Source organism: Sphaerodactylus townsendi, linkage group LG01 (assembly GCF_021028975.2).
Source record: "Sphaerodactylus townsendi isolate TG3544 linkage group LG01, MPM_Stown_v2.3, whole genome shotgun sequence".
NCBI classification, from domain to species: Eukaryota; Metazoa; Chordata; class Lepidosauria; order Squamata; family Sphaerodactylidae; genus Sphaerodactylus; species Sphaerodactylus townsendi.
Window position 1 is genome coordinate 49434144 of NC_059425.1, and position 17727 is coordinate 49451870.

General features: G+C 39.5%; 1 protein-coding gene across 2 annotated transcripts in view; it reads left to right on the plus strand.

Moving 5' to 3' along the window:
* Window positions 1-9665, plus strand: part of SRBD1 (S1 RNA binding domain 1) — a 167024-nt gene extending 157359 nt beyond the window's left edge. For both annotated transcript variants that reach the window (XM_048482732.1, XM_048482740.1), the window contains exons 20-21: window positions 2964-3148; window positions 8897-9665. In XM_048482732.1, coding sequence (XP_048338689.1) covers window positions 2964-3148; window positions 8897-9186 — 475 coding nt within the window. In that variant the 3' untranslated portion in view covers window positions 9187-9665. The remainder of the gene's footprint in view (window positions 1-2963; window positions 3149-8896) is intronic.
* The last annotated feature ends 8062 nt before the right edge of the window (window positions 9666-17727 follow it).

Below are 17727 nucleotides of genomic sequence, written 5' to 3' on the forward strand. Positions count from 1 at the left end.
GTTTCTTCCTTTTGAAAAACGTTATAGGTCACTTTTCAGCAATTACAGTGTTGACGTTCTGTGTTGACGTTCTTAGCAGTAGAAGGTCTTGGCAGGCTGAAAAGTTCTTCTGTTAGATTTTGAATTTGTCACAATGCTGACATGTTTGTCCTCTGAGTTGCAGAGGGCTGGCAGATTATCACGTTCAGTAGCTGCTGAGAGGATTCAGACACATTTATAGTTTGTTTTTATTAAGGCTGTGCAAACCTACCAAGAGTGCTAAAAACAATGCAGAAAAGATGAACAGTCTGAAGGCCATTTTAAAATCTAATAAATTAGTTCATTTTAAAAAGTTGAACACAAAACTTTACAAATCCCTCTCTAGTTCTATAAACAAATAATATAAACAGCATTCAGTTCAATTAACTGTGTCAGTCAAGAAACATTCCATTCACTAAACTTATCCAATTTTTATCCAAAATTTAAAAATAAATAAATAATGCAATAAAAGCAACCCTGTTGTTGTTGTTAATTTCTTTTGTATATCGCCCTTTCCCACATGGGCTCCAAATGGTTAATGTCAGGTTTCTGTAGATAACATTTATTCTGGAATTGCACACACCATTCTTAAGAGAAACTTATCCACATGCAGCCCGCTGGGTGACCTTGGGCCAATCATAGTTCTTTCAGAATTCTCTGAGCCCAACCTACTTCACAAAGTGCCTAGCGTGGGGTGGGGAAAGGAATACAACTGTAAACCGCTTTGAGACTCTTTAAGGTAGAGAAAAGTGAAATATCAAATCTTTCCTTCTTTGTCTTCTAATTTCCATCTGCACACATATAAATTTGGTTACATTGTCCTGTCTACTGTACTGCAGATCTTCAAATGTTACCATTATCTTTGGTTGTATATAACTATAGTAATTAGTAGTGGGGGGGGGGGGGGTTATAATAATTCATTTGTTTTTGAACTGATTTAATAACTTTAAAATGTGATGATGTCCGGCAGTTTGTTTTAATATTGCACCCTCTCAGTTATTGCCCTATACATTTTTATTAGTTTGTTTTATTCTTGCAGCAAATTTTAGCAATGTATACTTTGAAGCTGGTGCTTGTTTCAGTCTTTTGCTTGTTTTTGAACTACCTCAATAACCTTCTTGAAAGTGGAGCTTAGAGTTGTAATGGTTAATATAGAAATAGAAGAGTTGGTTTTATAGCTCATTTTTGTCTATAGTAAGAAGTCTCAAAGTGGCTTACAATCGCTTCCCCTCACCCCCCCCCCCCACACACACACACATCAGGCACCTTGGGAAATAGGTGGGACTGAGAGAGTTCTGAGAGAACTGTGACTAGCCCAAGGTTATCCAGCAGGCTTCATGTGAAGGAATGGGAAAACAAACGTGGTTCTCCAGATTAGACTCCACTTCTCTTAACCACTACACCATTATGACTCTCTTTAATTTAACATGGATGCAACATTAATTTGATCAGTTACTTCAGATTCATAAGTTGATTTAATGTCACCTCATAAATATTTGGTCAGATAAAAGCTTGATCTAAATGTCAAAGATCTTTTGTCCTATTTGCCCATTGCTGTACTCACCTAATGCTTTCACCATGGATATATTTAGAGCATTTCTATTCATTCAATATGCATGGTTTCAGAAACCTCTCTGCCAGAAAAGGTTTTAATTGAACAGAAGAATAATGTCCTTGGTTGTACCGATCACATTCAGAATATCAGGTTCAGTATATATAAAAGCACATCGTGTACTTTTATTCACTACTGGGAGATTTTTCAAGGAGATGTTTTGCACATAAAAAAATCTTTACATTAGTTATGCGTGTAATCTACCATTTTAACCCATATAATAATAATGCAGCTACAAGCATGGTATAAAAACATACCTCATTTCAAAGGTTACCTTTGGGTATTTCTTCAAAAGCTAAAGTATCATTCAGAAAGTACTTTTTTGGGACTGCACTAGCCACAAATTTTCTTCTCAGCAGCTTAATTTTGCAATTACATATTTCTGAGGCAGCCATTTAAAAATGTTTGTAGAGTTTCTAAATGCTGGTACATGCTTCTCTTGCAAATAAAAATTTGGAATTTGCTTCATGGTCATCTTCAGAAGTTGATAGGGTTGGACAGTCTCTAGATCCAGATCCACCTAGAACCAGCACTGCCTTTTTTTACGGTCACTTGGTGTGGAGTCTGGTGAGGACAGACATATTATACACTACCTCTAATCACTTTGATGGCTTGAGGGATCATGGAATATTTCCTCAGCTCATATACTCCACTCTCATTTGCTTTTGTAGATAGTTGCAAAGTCATGTTGCTGATAATGACCCTGATTCTGTTTTGTTTTGATGTACAGTTGTTCCTTAGGATTCATGATATGCTTCATCACTAAGATGGAATACCTGCAATACTATGGTCTGATGCCTTCCCCTGCAGTCTTGTTCTCTTATAACACTGCTGCTGGAGGTGTTATCAAGTGTATACTCCTCTGTCTCCTGGAAAACAGGATTAAAGCCTAACAAAAATACGAACCTATGCTGTAGAAGACGACTCATCTATATTTATATATAGCTGAATCGTCTTCTACAGCATAGGTTCGTATTTTTGTTAGGCTTTATATATATATATACACAAATGACCTTCCTTATTAAGATATGAAAATTCAAAGTAGTTGGACATGATGCTGGTCACAGAATTCCCTCATGAACTGTTTGGCCATAAAAACTGGCATGCTTTAATCATTCACATCAAGTGAATCATTCACATCCCTCCAAAGTAACAGCCAACATCAAAGATGATTTCAAATAAAATGGGCTTCTAACTGAATAAGACCATAGAACCTTTGGCTGAATATTTGCTCACCCATATCCCTGAAGTATGGAAAACTGTTTTCCAAATAAGGTATGGCTTATTTATAACTTCTCTTTCCACCCACCCCCATTTTTATTTTTCATCTAAGGTTTTTAAATCTCATTGGAGGAAACACCAATGAGATAGGAAAGTCAGAAATGCAGCAAAAAGTGAATGCCGTTATTGAAAGAGAAGGGCTAGAAGGACTAGCAAAAAGTCTGAATACTGCAGGACACACAGTGCAAATAATCATTGATGGACTGACTCAGCCTAAAGCGTATGACATCCGGAAAGGTAGGTAGTTTGAGACAGCTGGTTTTTGTTAACTTTTATTCACTGTTTTGCCTGTATTGTTTCATTACTACCTTGTCATGGTTGGATAAATGGCTGGGTCAGCTTGCCTGGGTGAAGTTTTCTGGGTGAAGAAGATAGTGTACTACTCAATAGGCAGGGTAGCATGTGTCAGTTTCATAATTAAGAAGTTTGAACCCTGACTCTTTTCAAACCTCATTAGAGAGCTCTGGACAAATTGGAGCATCCCAGTAAAGTTCTGTACTGGTATACAATGCGATCCTCCCTTTTGCTTGTACTGTTTAAAGCAGTCCAACTTGAAAATGAAGTGTAACTATCCCTCTCCCACCACCACTTGAATATGTGGGAAATCTGAGACTGAACTGAAAAGCAAATAATGAAGATGTTTGGAATAGAAATAGAATGCTCTGTTCCTTGTGGAAACCCAAGTTGCATGTTTCCTGGAGGTAAGATAAACTTCAGCACATCATGCATGATCAAGACTATGGTTGATTGATACCAAAAATATTTGGTAAAATTCAGATTCAGGCTTATTTGAGCATAAAATTATCTGTATAAGATGAATACCATATTCGGTATACCCAAATATATTCTAATATCTGAATAAATTCGGGTCCGTCTGATTTTTTTGGTGTTTTTTTCATGATTTGACCTTCAGGGGGTGCATTTTTAAAGCTAGTGGCATCCCCCATTATTTCCAATGGGAGCTAACAGGAGATGGAGGCTACCAATTTGAGGGTCCATAACTTTGGACCCCTGAACCAAGCTTCACCAAACTGGGGTGGTATCATCCAGATAGTCTCTGGATGATACCCTGAAATTTTGGTGCCACTAGGTTTAAAAATGCGCCCCTGACAGGCACCCCAAGAAGTTTCCCCAGATTCTCTGCTATGAAGTGCCTTGGCTGCATTGCAGCCAATGAGGAATTTCTGGGTGTATAAGCAGGTTGCACCTTTTTCAGAGTAGAGGCACAAAACTTTCAGGGTATCTTCAGGAGACCCTCTTGATGACACCACCCAGGTTTGGTGACCTTTGCTTCTGGGGGTTCAATTTTATGGGCCCCCGAAAGGGTAAGGCCCATCTTCCACTGCCCCCTGAAGCAAAGTTCACCAAACCTGGGTAGTGTCATCAAGAGAGTCTCCTGAAGATACCCTGAAAGTTTCGTGCTGCTAGCTTTAAAAATGTTCACCCCACAGACACCCCCAGAAATTCCCCTATGGCATCAATGGAGCCACTTCAGAGCACAGAATCTGCCAGGCTCTTCAGCAAGTTCTATGGTGGGAAAAATTAATTGTTTTTTTCCCACCATAGACTTCAATGGGGCCTACTGTTATGCCCAGCTGGCTCTGTACTGGAGATTTTATTGGGGGCTCTGTGGAGGGGGTGTCTTGCCCTGGGTAGGGGCACCTATTTCCTGCAGGGCTGCTGATGTGCCTACTGAAAGGAACCAGCCACCTTTGCTGAAGTTTGGATGGCTGGGCCTTCATTCTGTGGGCATCAGGTTCACCTTAGAATGTAAGAACATAAGAAAGAGCCTGCTGGATCAGACCAGAGTCCATCTAGTCCAGCACTCTGCTACTCCCAGTAGCCCACCGGATGCCTTTGGGAGCTCACATGCATGATGTGAAAGTGGCACTGGGATGGGAAGGTGGAGGTGGCTAGCAGGGGCAAGGGAGGTGGACACTCTTCAGTTTGACAGAGAGTCAACCCCTTTCCCCTGCCGGCCCCTGCCAGCTGGAGTCCCTTTAAAGATTCCCAGCTACTAGGCGCTCGTTGGAGGAAGCGGGGATGGACTGACTCTCTTCAGTTTTACAGAGAGTCCCTTCCTTCCCCTGGCCTGCAAGCTGGGAACCTTTAAAGCAGCGGTTCTCAACCTGTGGGTCGCGACCCCTTTGGGGGTCAAACGACCCTTTCACAGGGATCGCCTAAGACTCTCTGCATCAGTGTTCTCCATCTGTAAAATGGATAAATGTAGGGTTGGGGGTCACCACAACATGAGAAACTGTATTAAAGGGTCGCAGCATTAGGAAAGTTGAGAACCACTGCTTTAAAGGGCCTTTCAGCGCCTGCCAGCTGGAGTCCCTTTAAATATTCCCGGCTTGCAGGCTCTCGCCGGAGGAAGCGGGAATGAACTCTCTTCAGTTTGACAGAGTCCCCCACATCCCCCGCCAAGTGCCTTCAAGCCAGAATCTATAAAAAGACTGGCTAGAATTATTATCTCCATATTGCATAAGGGAGAATGATGCTGATAAAGTAGTTTGCCTAATGTCATTAGTTACTGAGTCACAATTTAAAGCACATTTAATCCCAGAGAGCATTTTTACTGAAGCAAGTGTATCTCTGAGGAGTAGCGTGAGGGGAATTTGGGGCTGGAGGGAGATGGGAAAAAAGCCATATTCCACTGACGGAAAGCTTTTTAGCAGTTGAGATGTTCCATGGGATCCAAGGCTCGATTGTATAGCTCCTATATCACACCAACTTTCTATATAGCAGTGTAAGGTACATTTTTCACACCAAATGATAAAAGACACCACAAAAGCTACCAGATCACTTAGGTAGCTCCCCCTCCCAAAAGTACTATCTGCACCCCATTGATATGGCTAAATATGTCTTTGGGAATTAACGGAAGTGAGTGAAGTACACAACCCTTTGTTTTAAAAAAAAGATGCAAAGATATACAAGCTCAGCTCATGTAAAACCAGGTTTGACAAATGCTCTGGCACAAAAATAACAAATACACTCAACATTAAACAATACCTCAAAGTACCCAACTAGATCCTCATATTAGGATCCTTGTTGTAACTATGTATTCAGGCACAACCAGACCTCAATATTCTCTGTAATTACTAGATGGCACAATGATATAAAACCCATTCTGATTGGTTGGTTGATTGGTGGCTAAAAAAATATTGATATATGCAGAAAAATAAGTTATTTGGAAGCTGCAGTGGCAGCAAGGAGGATTTGTAAAAGTAGTGGAAAACAGTATATGATCTCTCACACAAAATTTTAATTATGCAATAGGTGGCACAGAAACTAAGTGGTTTTTTTTCCAGTGCAAATGTTTAACAGCTGATCATATATAGGGAGCAGATCAGGGGTACTTGGACCTGCCAGGAATAGCAAAAAAGAGCCATTTGTAGAACATTTAAGCAGCTCTTGAGTCACTTTCTAAGCTCATCTCCGTTACAACCATTAAAGCCTATTTATTTAGTGGTTTTTTTACTGGAAAGTGCCTGCACTGCACAATGTAATATTGCAGGAAACTTAACTGCTTGGGAGTTGACTAATTAGGTGCATTCCTTCTTTGGAAACTTTGATGTCATGCAGTCCCCTACTGCTGCTATACTTGAATATGCAGGGTCCTTTTTCAGGGAACACCGCATAGTTAAAGAAATGGTAGATTTTTTTAAAAAAGTAAATGAATACTTGGAAATTTAACATATCTGCTAGTGGATCAGGATTTGGGTGGCACACTGCTGAAAAATAACAAGCAGTTGGTGAAACTGAATGACTAGAGAGCCTGAAAAGCAGCTCCATGTTGAACCATATCAATAAATCACATGACATAAAATTCCTTGATTATACAGTTTCAGAATGTTCTTGTGGGACTGTGGGTTGGAACACATAACCCAATTAAAGAAAAATCTCCTTTTCTACAGAAAACGTGAAGCTAGAGCCTGCTCCATCATATATCTAGATCTGAACTGGGCCCGTGTGTGGATAGGAAACCCAGAGAATGGGAAAAGATTCAAATAGGAAATATTCTTCTGCAAATCTGAGATCCTCCAGGTTTTAGAAAATGTGAACCCCGCCCCCCCCAAAAAAGTGGGGTTTTAATTCTACCCCCCCCCCCCCCCCCCCCCGCCCCCCAAGACAAATGTTGTCTGCATAATCACAGACAACATAAAGGAGGGCTCCCTTTGGGGTAGCTGTGTGACAGGCAAGGAGCAGGGGCTGCTACTCTCTAAGGGGATCAGAGAGGAGTGCTGGACTGGCAGGATGATGGGGGAGCTGGAGCTTTCACCACATGTGCCAGGCAAGCAATTGAGCTTTGACAAGAGAACTCTTGATTGGCTTAACAGTGCTGCTGTAAAAACATTCCTTTAATAAAGACAGGTAGATGGTTCCACTCTAATTCTCATTTGCATCCACTTCAAGAGTCTAATCATTTTAGGAGGTCTGCTTGCTTTGGAGAAATATGGATTTGGCAGCTATGGTGGCAGCCAATCAGTCCTTGCTCTGAACTTGACGATATGAATAGGTGTGTGTTCATTTGTTTATAATGTTGTCAGAGTATTTTAGGTGAATTGCCTGTTTATGTGGACCATGAGTGCTGGAATATAATTATGATTATACAGCTGTACTATGGAGTACCTGTAAATAGGGTGCTGCATACACACCTCTAGAACAAATGAAGTCTGTATTTTCTCAGTTACTTCAATAACCAACAGGGACCTGGTTTTTACTGGTCCCACCAGTTTTGCTACTTAGCTTTCCATGTAGCATAATGCGCTTTGAGAAGTAAATTGAGATGTTAGCGGAATAGCCATCTGCTATTATAGAGGTTTTCAAACTTTCTGCCTTTATACATTGATTTGTCTGCCAATGAAGCCCTACATATCTGCTGTATGTTGCAGAGGATTGTGGAGCATATTTTAGCACATATGCTCAGTTCACCTAGGGTATTGAGCTCACTGCCAACCATTCTGAACTACGGGTGAGCCCCAGAACAATGCCCTTCAACTTTTTCCCAACCACCTTTATCTCCATCCTACAACAGAACGGTTTTTTTCCCAAAACCAAAACATTCTTTATTCTTCATATTTTCTCCTGTTCCCATTTCCACCAGAATTGTCTTTTCCTGCTTTCTCTCACTCTTTATATTTTATTCAGGTTTATAAATACAGCTCACAAAGGAAAGGGAGGAAAAATATGCACAATCTTAAATATGCTAATACAAAACCAGTGTGATGTAGCGGTTAAGAGTGGTGAACTATTATTTGGAGAACCAGGTTTGATTTTCCACTCCTACAAATGAAGCCTGCTGTAGTGACCTTGGGCCAGTCACAGTTCTTTCAGAACTCTTTCAACCCCACCTACCTCATAAGGAGCTTGTTGTGGGGGATAGAAAGGAAAACGCAACTGCAAGCCACTTAGAGGCTCTTTACAGGAGAGAAAGACAGGTATAAATCCAAACTCTTCTTCTCTTCTTAATGTCTTTCTATTTCTTGCAAAATCCTGAACACCCAAAAGGGCAGTGATGCCACTATTTTAACACACCTGAAGTTGGAACTAATACCACTTGTGGGTACCAACTCATTCGTTAAAGACTACTGTAAATGCACCCAGCATATTCTGCAGCTGTACATTGAAGTAAATGGTTGCTGTCTTTTGGCCTATGCTTTCCTGGAACACTTGAAGGCCACTGCTGTATTATATCCTTTATTCTTAATGGCAAGGTGAACAAACACGAGGGATTAAGAATATATTTCAATGGGTTTGGTAAAAACAAGTCATTGCTGTTTTTATGTTATCCATAATGCAGTGGTTCTCTTTATAATGGGTTGGATCCTGTTTTCACCTCACAGAATGGACTTTGGACCATTTTGGTGGCTTTTGAGGCTGCAGGGAGTGAGAAAGGGAACTCTTTCAAGAACCCAGACAAGGTCTCCACTATTTCCAAAGCAAGAGCTAAGGTTTTAATTCAGTCTTCTCTTTTTGTAACAGACTTTGAGAAACCAGATTTCAAGAGGAGCATCGTCTGCCTTGAAGACTTATGCACTGGAACTGTTTTGACAGGAAGAGTTGAGAATGCTACTCTCTTTGGAGTTTTTGTTGACATTGGAGTTGGTCGGGCAGGACTGATTCCAATTCGTAGCATAACAGAAGACAAGCTTTCAAAAGTAAAGAAGAGAAAGAGCCTCAGTTTGGGCCCAGGTGAAAAAGTGGAAGTCACAGTGCGTGAAATTGACATCCCACGATCCAGAATAACGTTGGACCTCATACGTGTTTTATGAGCTGTTTGTTAGTAGGCTTGATTAACAATTTACATGTTCTCCATGAGCAGAATGCTGCTATAATGTTAACCCCAGTTTAAAGATCTGGCAGCCACTGCACCTGCAGAAGTGTGCTATCCGCTAACAAAATTATGTGGATGCTCCAATTGTGTGAACAATTGAGGAATAGGTGAGAGTTATTCTTGTGGTCACTGTGATATGTGCAGCTGTATTAGCTGTTGTCCAAACTCCTATGATTGACACCCATCAATTCAAAAATCACAATTCTCAGTGAAGGTTGTTTAAGAAATTTGTAATATGTGGCTCTGAGAAAAGGACTTAGTTACATACTTTTCCATGTATGAATTTTTTCCCCTGTTTCTTGAGTTTTAGGTTTTTTCCTAATTTATATAAATTTACGAGACAGATGTTTTCATAAATGATAAAACATTGATCATAGGTTTGTTTTAAAAACATTTTATTAAAAAGAGATAAATTTTGTTCTGTATCTGAATATTCTTTCTCCAGTTTCCTGAGGTAACCAAGGACGTTTTTGCTGGATAAGAGTAAATTAAAAGAGCATGGCTACATGGGGCAAACTAACCATTACAGCACCAGAATGGTGCTAGCTAGAATTTTAGAAATTCTGGAATTTCTTAGAGGGGTCAGGAGGATTTACAAGCCACGGTATGCATTAAACATGGGTAAATGTTACATTGACACAAGCAAGTCATGGTTGAGGCTTCAACCTCTTCTTTATTTGTAAGATGATCGGCAGGCTTTTCTCAGGATCTTGTTATGCATATCAGAAAGGATCTCCTTATGCATATCTTAGCAGGCTCAAGGGCAGCTTCCCTGCCTGTTTATGATTTAACCAGCAATAAGGCAATGAACCCTAGGTAGTTTGAACTTCTTTGTGCCGTACACTTCCATAGGCAGCAGTATTGTGCAGCTGTTAGAATACAGGACGAGAACCTGGAAGATCCAGGTTCATAACTCCACTCAGCCTTAAAGCTCACTATGTGACCTTGGACCTTAGTCTCTTTCAACCTAACTTCTCACAGGGTTGTGTGGATAAAATGGAGGAAGGTAGACCAATGTAAACCACCCTGTGTTTCTTCAAGAAAGGGTGTGATAAAATATGCTGACAGAATCAACATTATCAGATGAGATTTCACAGTAATAACAAATTATTCATTATTCAAACTCCCACTGCCCCCATCTACAACTGAAGTACATAATAAATTGAGTCTGTGCCAGAGTCTGTTTTAAACACTTTCATGGTGAAAATGAACCTTTAAACCAGTTGGGATGATTGCCAGTACTATCTCTTCCACAGGAAGAACAGTATAAATTATTTCTCACTATATATACTTTTCAGGGATATGCTTTTTAGGTTCTGGTTGTTGTCATGATTAACAGGGTGGTGTGAAAAACATGCTGCCAGGATGGAGAATTAATAAAAGAACTGGTCTTGCTAGCTGTTCTCAGTAGATGGAAAGCTACACCTGAAAACACATGATTTGCTTTGCAAGAAGACAGGTGAGCTCCTTGTAATTTATACTAAGCAATAAAGCATTTGAATAAACCCTACAAAGAAATTGTATTTGGTGCATTACCCAGGTGATTAACATCTCATCTAAGAATCCCTGATCTCATTTTTTTTCCATAGGAGATGCCAAACTTTCTCTGTCAAAGCTAAAATGTATGTTGATAGTTGTTAGATTTAACTTTCTACCTTCTGCCCATCAGTAGAAGACTGCAGTTTTTTAAAAAAAGGTTGGTGAAAATTTCTGGCATGATTGTTCTAAGAAACATAAAGTCCTTTGAACAAACCAGACTCAGATTTTTGTCCATGGTGCCATTTGAACTTGTGGTAAACTTGGAAAAGCAGTTGCCCTTTGATCTGTCAATGATCTTTTAGCATCTGTATTGATAAAACACAGGTTCATTGAAACTTCTGAAGGAAATTTATTTAAAGTAAACATTTATGTGGTTACAAATATAAAACCATCTCTTTGCATAGTTCTTGGCCTTTGCAAGACTCAGGATGATCTCAACGATAAAAGCTTTTGCTCCCTTTCTTTGCAAAGGAAAAATTCTTTGTAATAATATAAAAAATACATCCCACCTTTCCAGTTTCTACGGTATATTATACCTTATATATTATAGTGCCCCAACCACATTCATGACAGACAAATATCTATCAAAACAACAAATAAAACACCATCCATTAGCAAAGCCTTTGCTCAATACTGGGTGATTTTGAAAATCTTAATACGCATCTACATCAAAGCTTACAGTTGGTAGAAATTCATCAACCATCTGATGTGTGTAACAGGCCCGAGATACTATTACAATCTCCAAAGCCTCAGAGACTTGCTCCACTAGACCAATATCCCCTAGAATTAACATGATTTCTACCTGAGGTGCTATAAATGGCTGTATACAATTAGATCCAGGAGATATAGAGCCATTTCCATCATCAGCATGACGGAACATGATGGAACATTACCCCCCAGGTTTAAACTCCTATTGTGGAATATATCAGGCAAATACTAGCTTTAAGAATTATTTACGAAAGTATTCAGTAATTTTGCTGCAAGAAACTTGGTCTAACCATTTACCTCACAGGGTGTTTGTTGTGAGGGGGGAAGGGCAAGGAGATTGTAAGCCCCTTTGAGTCTCCTGCAGGAGAGAAAGGGGGATATAAATCCAAACTCTTCTTCTTATTATTGCTCATATAATCTGATGGCCTCCAAATTTAAATTGAATGGCCACCCTTCTGTACTTGTACGGGATGGCTTAGTGTCAAAAAGCTTGAGGAGTTGTTCACCTTTAGCTCAAGCTGTTCTTTTGGGTTTGGGGAAAATAATTAATAATAGTAGTTAATATTTATATCCCCCGGCCATTGTGCAGTCCTCTCTATCTTCAAATTGGAATACTATTATGTCATATATTGAGAAGTTGGAATGTGATCATCCAAATATAGAAATTATATTGATGGGAGACTTCAATGCCAGAATGGGTTTGGATTTAACCAATCTTTTAAAGGTAGAAGGTTATAATGATGAGCCTTTTCAATCTCTATTAACTCCATCAGTTAGGGCATCTAAAGATTGCACAGTTATTGGCACAGTTAATGGCACTTACGAAAGTTCAAAACAGCCCAGCACTTAGTCAGCAACGCTGAGAAGGATGCAGGGGGGAAATGGGACATAAAGCAAGTCTTTCAGTTTCGTTTCTCCACTCCCCTGCACCCTTCTGAGTGATGCTGACTGAGTGCTGGGCTGGGCTGCTTTGGACTCTCCTAAGCAGCCCAGCACTCAGCATCACTGGGAAAGGTGTGTGTGTGTGTGGGGGGGGGGGGAATGGGACAGAAAGGAAGTCTTTCAGTCCCGCCCTCCCCCCCCACTCTTTCCAGCAATGCTGATAGAGTTCTGGGCTACTTAGGAGAGTCCAAAGCAGCCTAGCACTCAGTCAGCAATGCTGAGAAGGGTACCGGGGGAGCGGAATGGGACTGAAAGATCCCCCCTTCCCCTGGGAATTGGCTGCATTCTGGAGTCCCTTTAAACAATCCTCGCATGCAGCCCCTTCCCGGGGAATGGGAGGTGGACTCTTTTGTTTAAAGAGATAACACAACAAACTAAAGAGTCCACCCCCCTATCCCCAGGAATTGGCTGCATGCAGGGATTGTTTAAATGATCCTTGAATGCCATCGGACTTTGAATGTCAATACAAGCCAGTACAAATACTTTGTGTTCAGGTCGACTCATATTCGAGGCCATTTTAACTGGGCATATTCAGCTATTTGGGCTACCCGAATCGCCAACCCTAGTGAAATATGATAAATCTAAAATTCTAGTTTTTGCTAATAAGCCAAAGCGATATACATGGAAAATCCAGGGCCATCAAATAGAGCAGGTAAAACATTTCAAATACCTGGGATTATGGTTTAGTTATAATCTATCATGGTCAACACATCTGAAACTAGCCTCTGCTACAGCAATAACTAACATCCAAGCAATTTTGCATTTCTATTTTTCCAGAGGGAATCAATACATCCCTGCCGCTCTAAAGGTATTCAATGTCAAAATTGGAGCAGCTGTTATATGGGGCACCCATATGGTTTGATGCTACAAAGTACTCTGTAAGATCAATTCATTCCAAATTCTTACATAAAACCTTAGGAGTTCCAAATTGTGTCCCTCATGCGGCATTATGTCTTGAGACTGGACAGTCGCCACTGGATACAATAACTTGGCTTAGAAAAATTAAATTTTGGCTGTGAATTCACTTCCAATTAGATTTTTCCACATGATGTTAACAGAATCTCAATATTCTAGATGGATTACGCATATTCTTCTTAAGATAGAAGTGGGCCTAACCACAGACTCATTCAACATGCTCTCCTACTCAGAAGTTTATGATTGTCTCAAAAAGAGGGTCTTGGCAATAGAATTCCAAAGACTGTCTACTGCTGCAAATACATCTTGTTCCTCTTTGAAATTTTTGATTCCAATCAAACAGGGGTGCCTAGCTCCTCACTTAAGCATCCTAACAGATCCTAAGCAAAGAAGGGCTTATTCCTGTGCTAGGTTTGATGTATTACCTTCTGCTATGCTACAAGGCAGGTTTAAAGGAGTCCCTAGAGAGAAGATACTGTGTCCATGCAATTTAGATTAACAATAAACTGTACAACACCTGTTGCTATCTGACAATTCTAACATCACAGTATACTGAAATGTCAGACCGATAAAAAAAATTATCCTCTTATTGAACAGTAATAACTTGACTCAATGTGAAGCAGTGGCCAAGTTTTTAATAATGGAAATGAACCAGTTATTTACTTCTGGTTATGTTGAACAGTATCTGATTTTAAGAACTGTCTTTTTAATCCTGTTTTTATATTTATCTGTTTTAATCTACATTGTATGCCAATAAAGGCTTATTGATTGATTGAAAATCTTCCCATGTGCCGTTATGGCACAAACGTCTGGAAGATCCTTCCACAGAGGCTCTTTTTGTACTGTGATGTTTGTCTCTGATTAAAGAAACTGGTATGAAAGAATGAGATAGTTGTATACATTTCTAAAGTCAGCTTTGAAATGATATTTGTCTAACTATGCTTAGAAACCGAACATTGCTTAATTTAATAGTCTATAAAATTTCAAGTCATATAGCTGGATCAATTATATAGCCTGAACGAGCTGTTCTGTTTTATTCTTATTGAGTGTGTGATATCGGGGTGTCTTGTAACCCATTCTATACTTTCTTAGATTTTTTTTCTTGGCTGCTTAACTTGTAGTCCAAAGATTATATGGGCTATGGGCTGAACCATTTGAGTGAAAAAGTCCCCCAGGCAGTCTAATTCTCTTCAATACCACTACACAGCAACTATGAAAGTCAGTGGATGGTGATAGAAGTGTGGCTTGATTCAATAAGGGACAAATTGTGACTGGATTTATTAAATGACAAACGGTACCATTTATTGAGCAAGTGGATTTTGCTATTTTGCACATAAAATCCAGTTGTAAAGTGCATTGAACGTATATTATTCTGCATGTGCAAAAGGGGTCTCAGAAACATCTCGCCGAGTCATAGAAACAAATTGCTACTTACTGTACCAGAGTATTGCCCTCTAGTTCCTAGCTTCTATAGGAAAAGATAAATAGAAATACTCAGTGATGGAGGTGTTATCCCTTTCTAACTATGACAGTTAAAATTCCAACTGGGTTGCAAAAGCCTTTCTCCAGAACTAGGTAAAAAAGATTCTGTGGTTGCCCTTAGATATTCTTCCTCAGGAAGATGTACCTACTCAAAATATCATGGTTAAATCTCCTTTTCCTCTCTGTTGTGTATCACTAGCTGTTAGCAAGGATAGGAATTTGGAGCACAGTAACATTATGAGGGAGGGGGTAAGTGTTACCACCTAAAGGACTTCTGTTTGCAGCAGTAGCCCTGCAGCCTCCATAATATCTAATTCCAGAAGTCTCCCCAAAGGTAACTTTATTGGGACCAAAATGTATCCCACCCATTGAGGACAGATACAGTGGCTTTCAGAGGTAAAACATTCTGGCTTTGTTTCTTTACATCACCTGCTGTTATTGAGCTTCTCTCTCGCCTTGAATGAGATCATTGCTCGGCTGAAGACAAGCTGGCTGGAACTGAATTCAGACAACAAAGAGGGAAGGGGGGAACCATTTCTGATGACCTCAGCAAGACAATATCTTTCTCACTAGACAGCCAGTATCCATAGCTCCATCTCTGGCAACTGCTTTGTGCAGTCTGGGAATCCTCTGGGATTTGTCTTTGATTCTGGTACCTAATTAACTACAGCTGCTGAAAGTGCTTTTCTGACTTCCCCTGGCCAAATTACACCCTGTTCTGTCAAGATGTAGAAGTAGCTACGGTGAAGCCTGTGTTTATGACTTCCACCCTGGCTTTATTTGAAATGTGCTATACATGGGAATAGAGCCATATAGCAATGAACGAACCCCTGCCTGGCAGAACACAGCAGTTTCATCTGCAGCCTTTAATCAGGGCAATGTGTATACCTTGATTCTGCAGGAGTTCAGAGCTGACTGGGAGAGTATAGAATGTGGATCTGGATAGCAAATTCAGCTTCCCAGGAACATTGTTTTTTAAAACAAGTTTCTAGCCCTTATCACTGAAAAAAAAATACACCTGGGTGATAACTACCAACATTTGAGAAGCCAGAAAGTTGCCTTAATATGATGTCCGGGGACTGGAACTTCAGTGGCCTACGCAGTTCTTTGCATAGGTAGCAAAACAGGAAGATAGATATGCAAAATAAGACTAATCTAAATTAACCAAATTTATATAAATTACAAAACTTCTTGGAATTTTAATTCTGTTTGGGCTGAATTTACCACACAGTATATCACAGTCCCATTTTGAAATGCAAGATGATGGAAACATCAAAATCCATTAATATTTTGATAAATGTTAGATGTTAAGCATCTGTTGTTTAAACAATTGGTTATTACAAGACTTCATCTTTATTTCAAGCAAGTTTAGTTAAATCATACTACATCTAAAATTAGAAAAAATAATTTGGGTGCATGTAAGCACTTTATATATCTTGCATTTTGCAAGCTGACATTGCAATATATTTTATTCTAGTTGTTAGCTGCTGAATAGGGGATATTTCTCTTAGAAAATAAATTATTTTTGCCAGAATTGGCCAAACCATCCAACAAAAGCAACTCTTTCAGAATATCTATGCTTTGATTTAGTTCAAAGACTTGAAATTAATTTACAAAGTCTTTGATGTGATGTACTAGTACACTTAATTTTATTTTACTTGCGGATATTTGAATATGTAACATTTTAATTGCCTATGAATAGGTCCATTGATCAAATATGAGCCAAATGGCCATCAACACTTGATCATTTTCCCCCAAATGTTGAAGTCTTAAATTTTCCATTATCTTCAAAATCAATATCCTTTTTAAACATCGTGGCTTGGGGGTTCCTGAAATCACAGTCTGATGATTATAGATTTTCCCTATTCTCTCCTCTTGCTTTTGGACTTCAGGAATGATTCCACCACATGTTTTTCCAATAAGCTCAGTTAAGTCTTTTCATTGTGTGGTCTGTTATGCTGTGGATTATTTTTAAAAATTGTACTCTGTGGAAGGAAATGGTGACCCATGTTTTAAAAGATTTCTGCTTTTAATAGGATTTCAGCATGACTTCTAACAAAATCAACAATTTTACTCACTCTCAGTATAAACTTTGAACTATTAATTAAGAGGAGGGTAACCCACCTACCCTAGTTTAACACCTTCTAGATAACTGCCTTGGTTGGAGTTCTCCGATAAAAAGGAAAAAAAGTCTTTAAAAGAAATTTATAGAATCTGGAATTTCTTACAAAGAATAACAGAAAATAACAAGTTACATGCATTCACTCTCTTAATGGGCAAGTCCACATCCCCCCAACACACATACACCCCTTGACCCCCAGTAACTGGTTGTATTACTTTAAATGGAATCTTTTTCTTCACAGTTTTAATGATTAGAGGAAGGCACATGCATATGAGCATAGATCTGAACATACACAAGCCACATAGAGGTAAGAAATATGCCCTTTAAAGCAGTTCACCACAGACTTTTCCTGTTCCAAAGTAGGAAAAGTCTTGCAAAGCCTGTCAAATGCTTTTGTTTCTTTTGAGCATATGAGAAAAATGCCTTTGCCCAAAGTGGCAACTGCATTTCTGACATGACTAGATGCAAACCTAGAGCATAGAGTAACCATTTGGTTTGGCCTCAGGACAAATTTGAAACATCTTCTATCAATTTCCCTGGAGCTTGCCATCCTCTGTGATGATTTAGTATTCAGTTAATAACTTCACTGGTTAGGGAACAAATAGGTTTGAATGAAAGATAGAACAGAGAGAGAAAATGCAATAAGGCAAGGGAATTCCTCCCCCCATAAAGTAGTACATGATGCATTGGATCCAGCTGTCTTAGCCCAAATCCCCGCCAAGCAGGAGTCAAGATAGCAGTCCAGTACTTCACTGTTTATTTAGTCCAAGG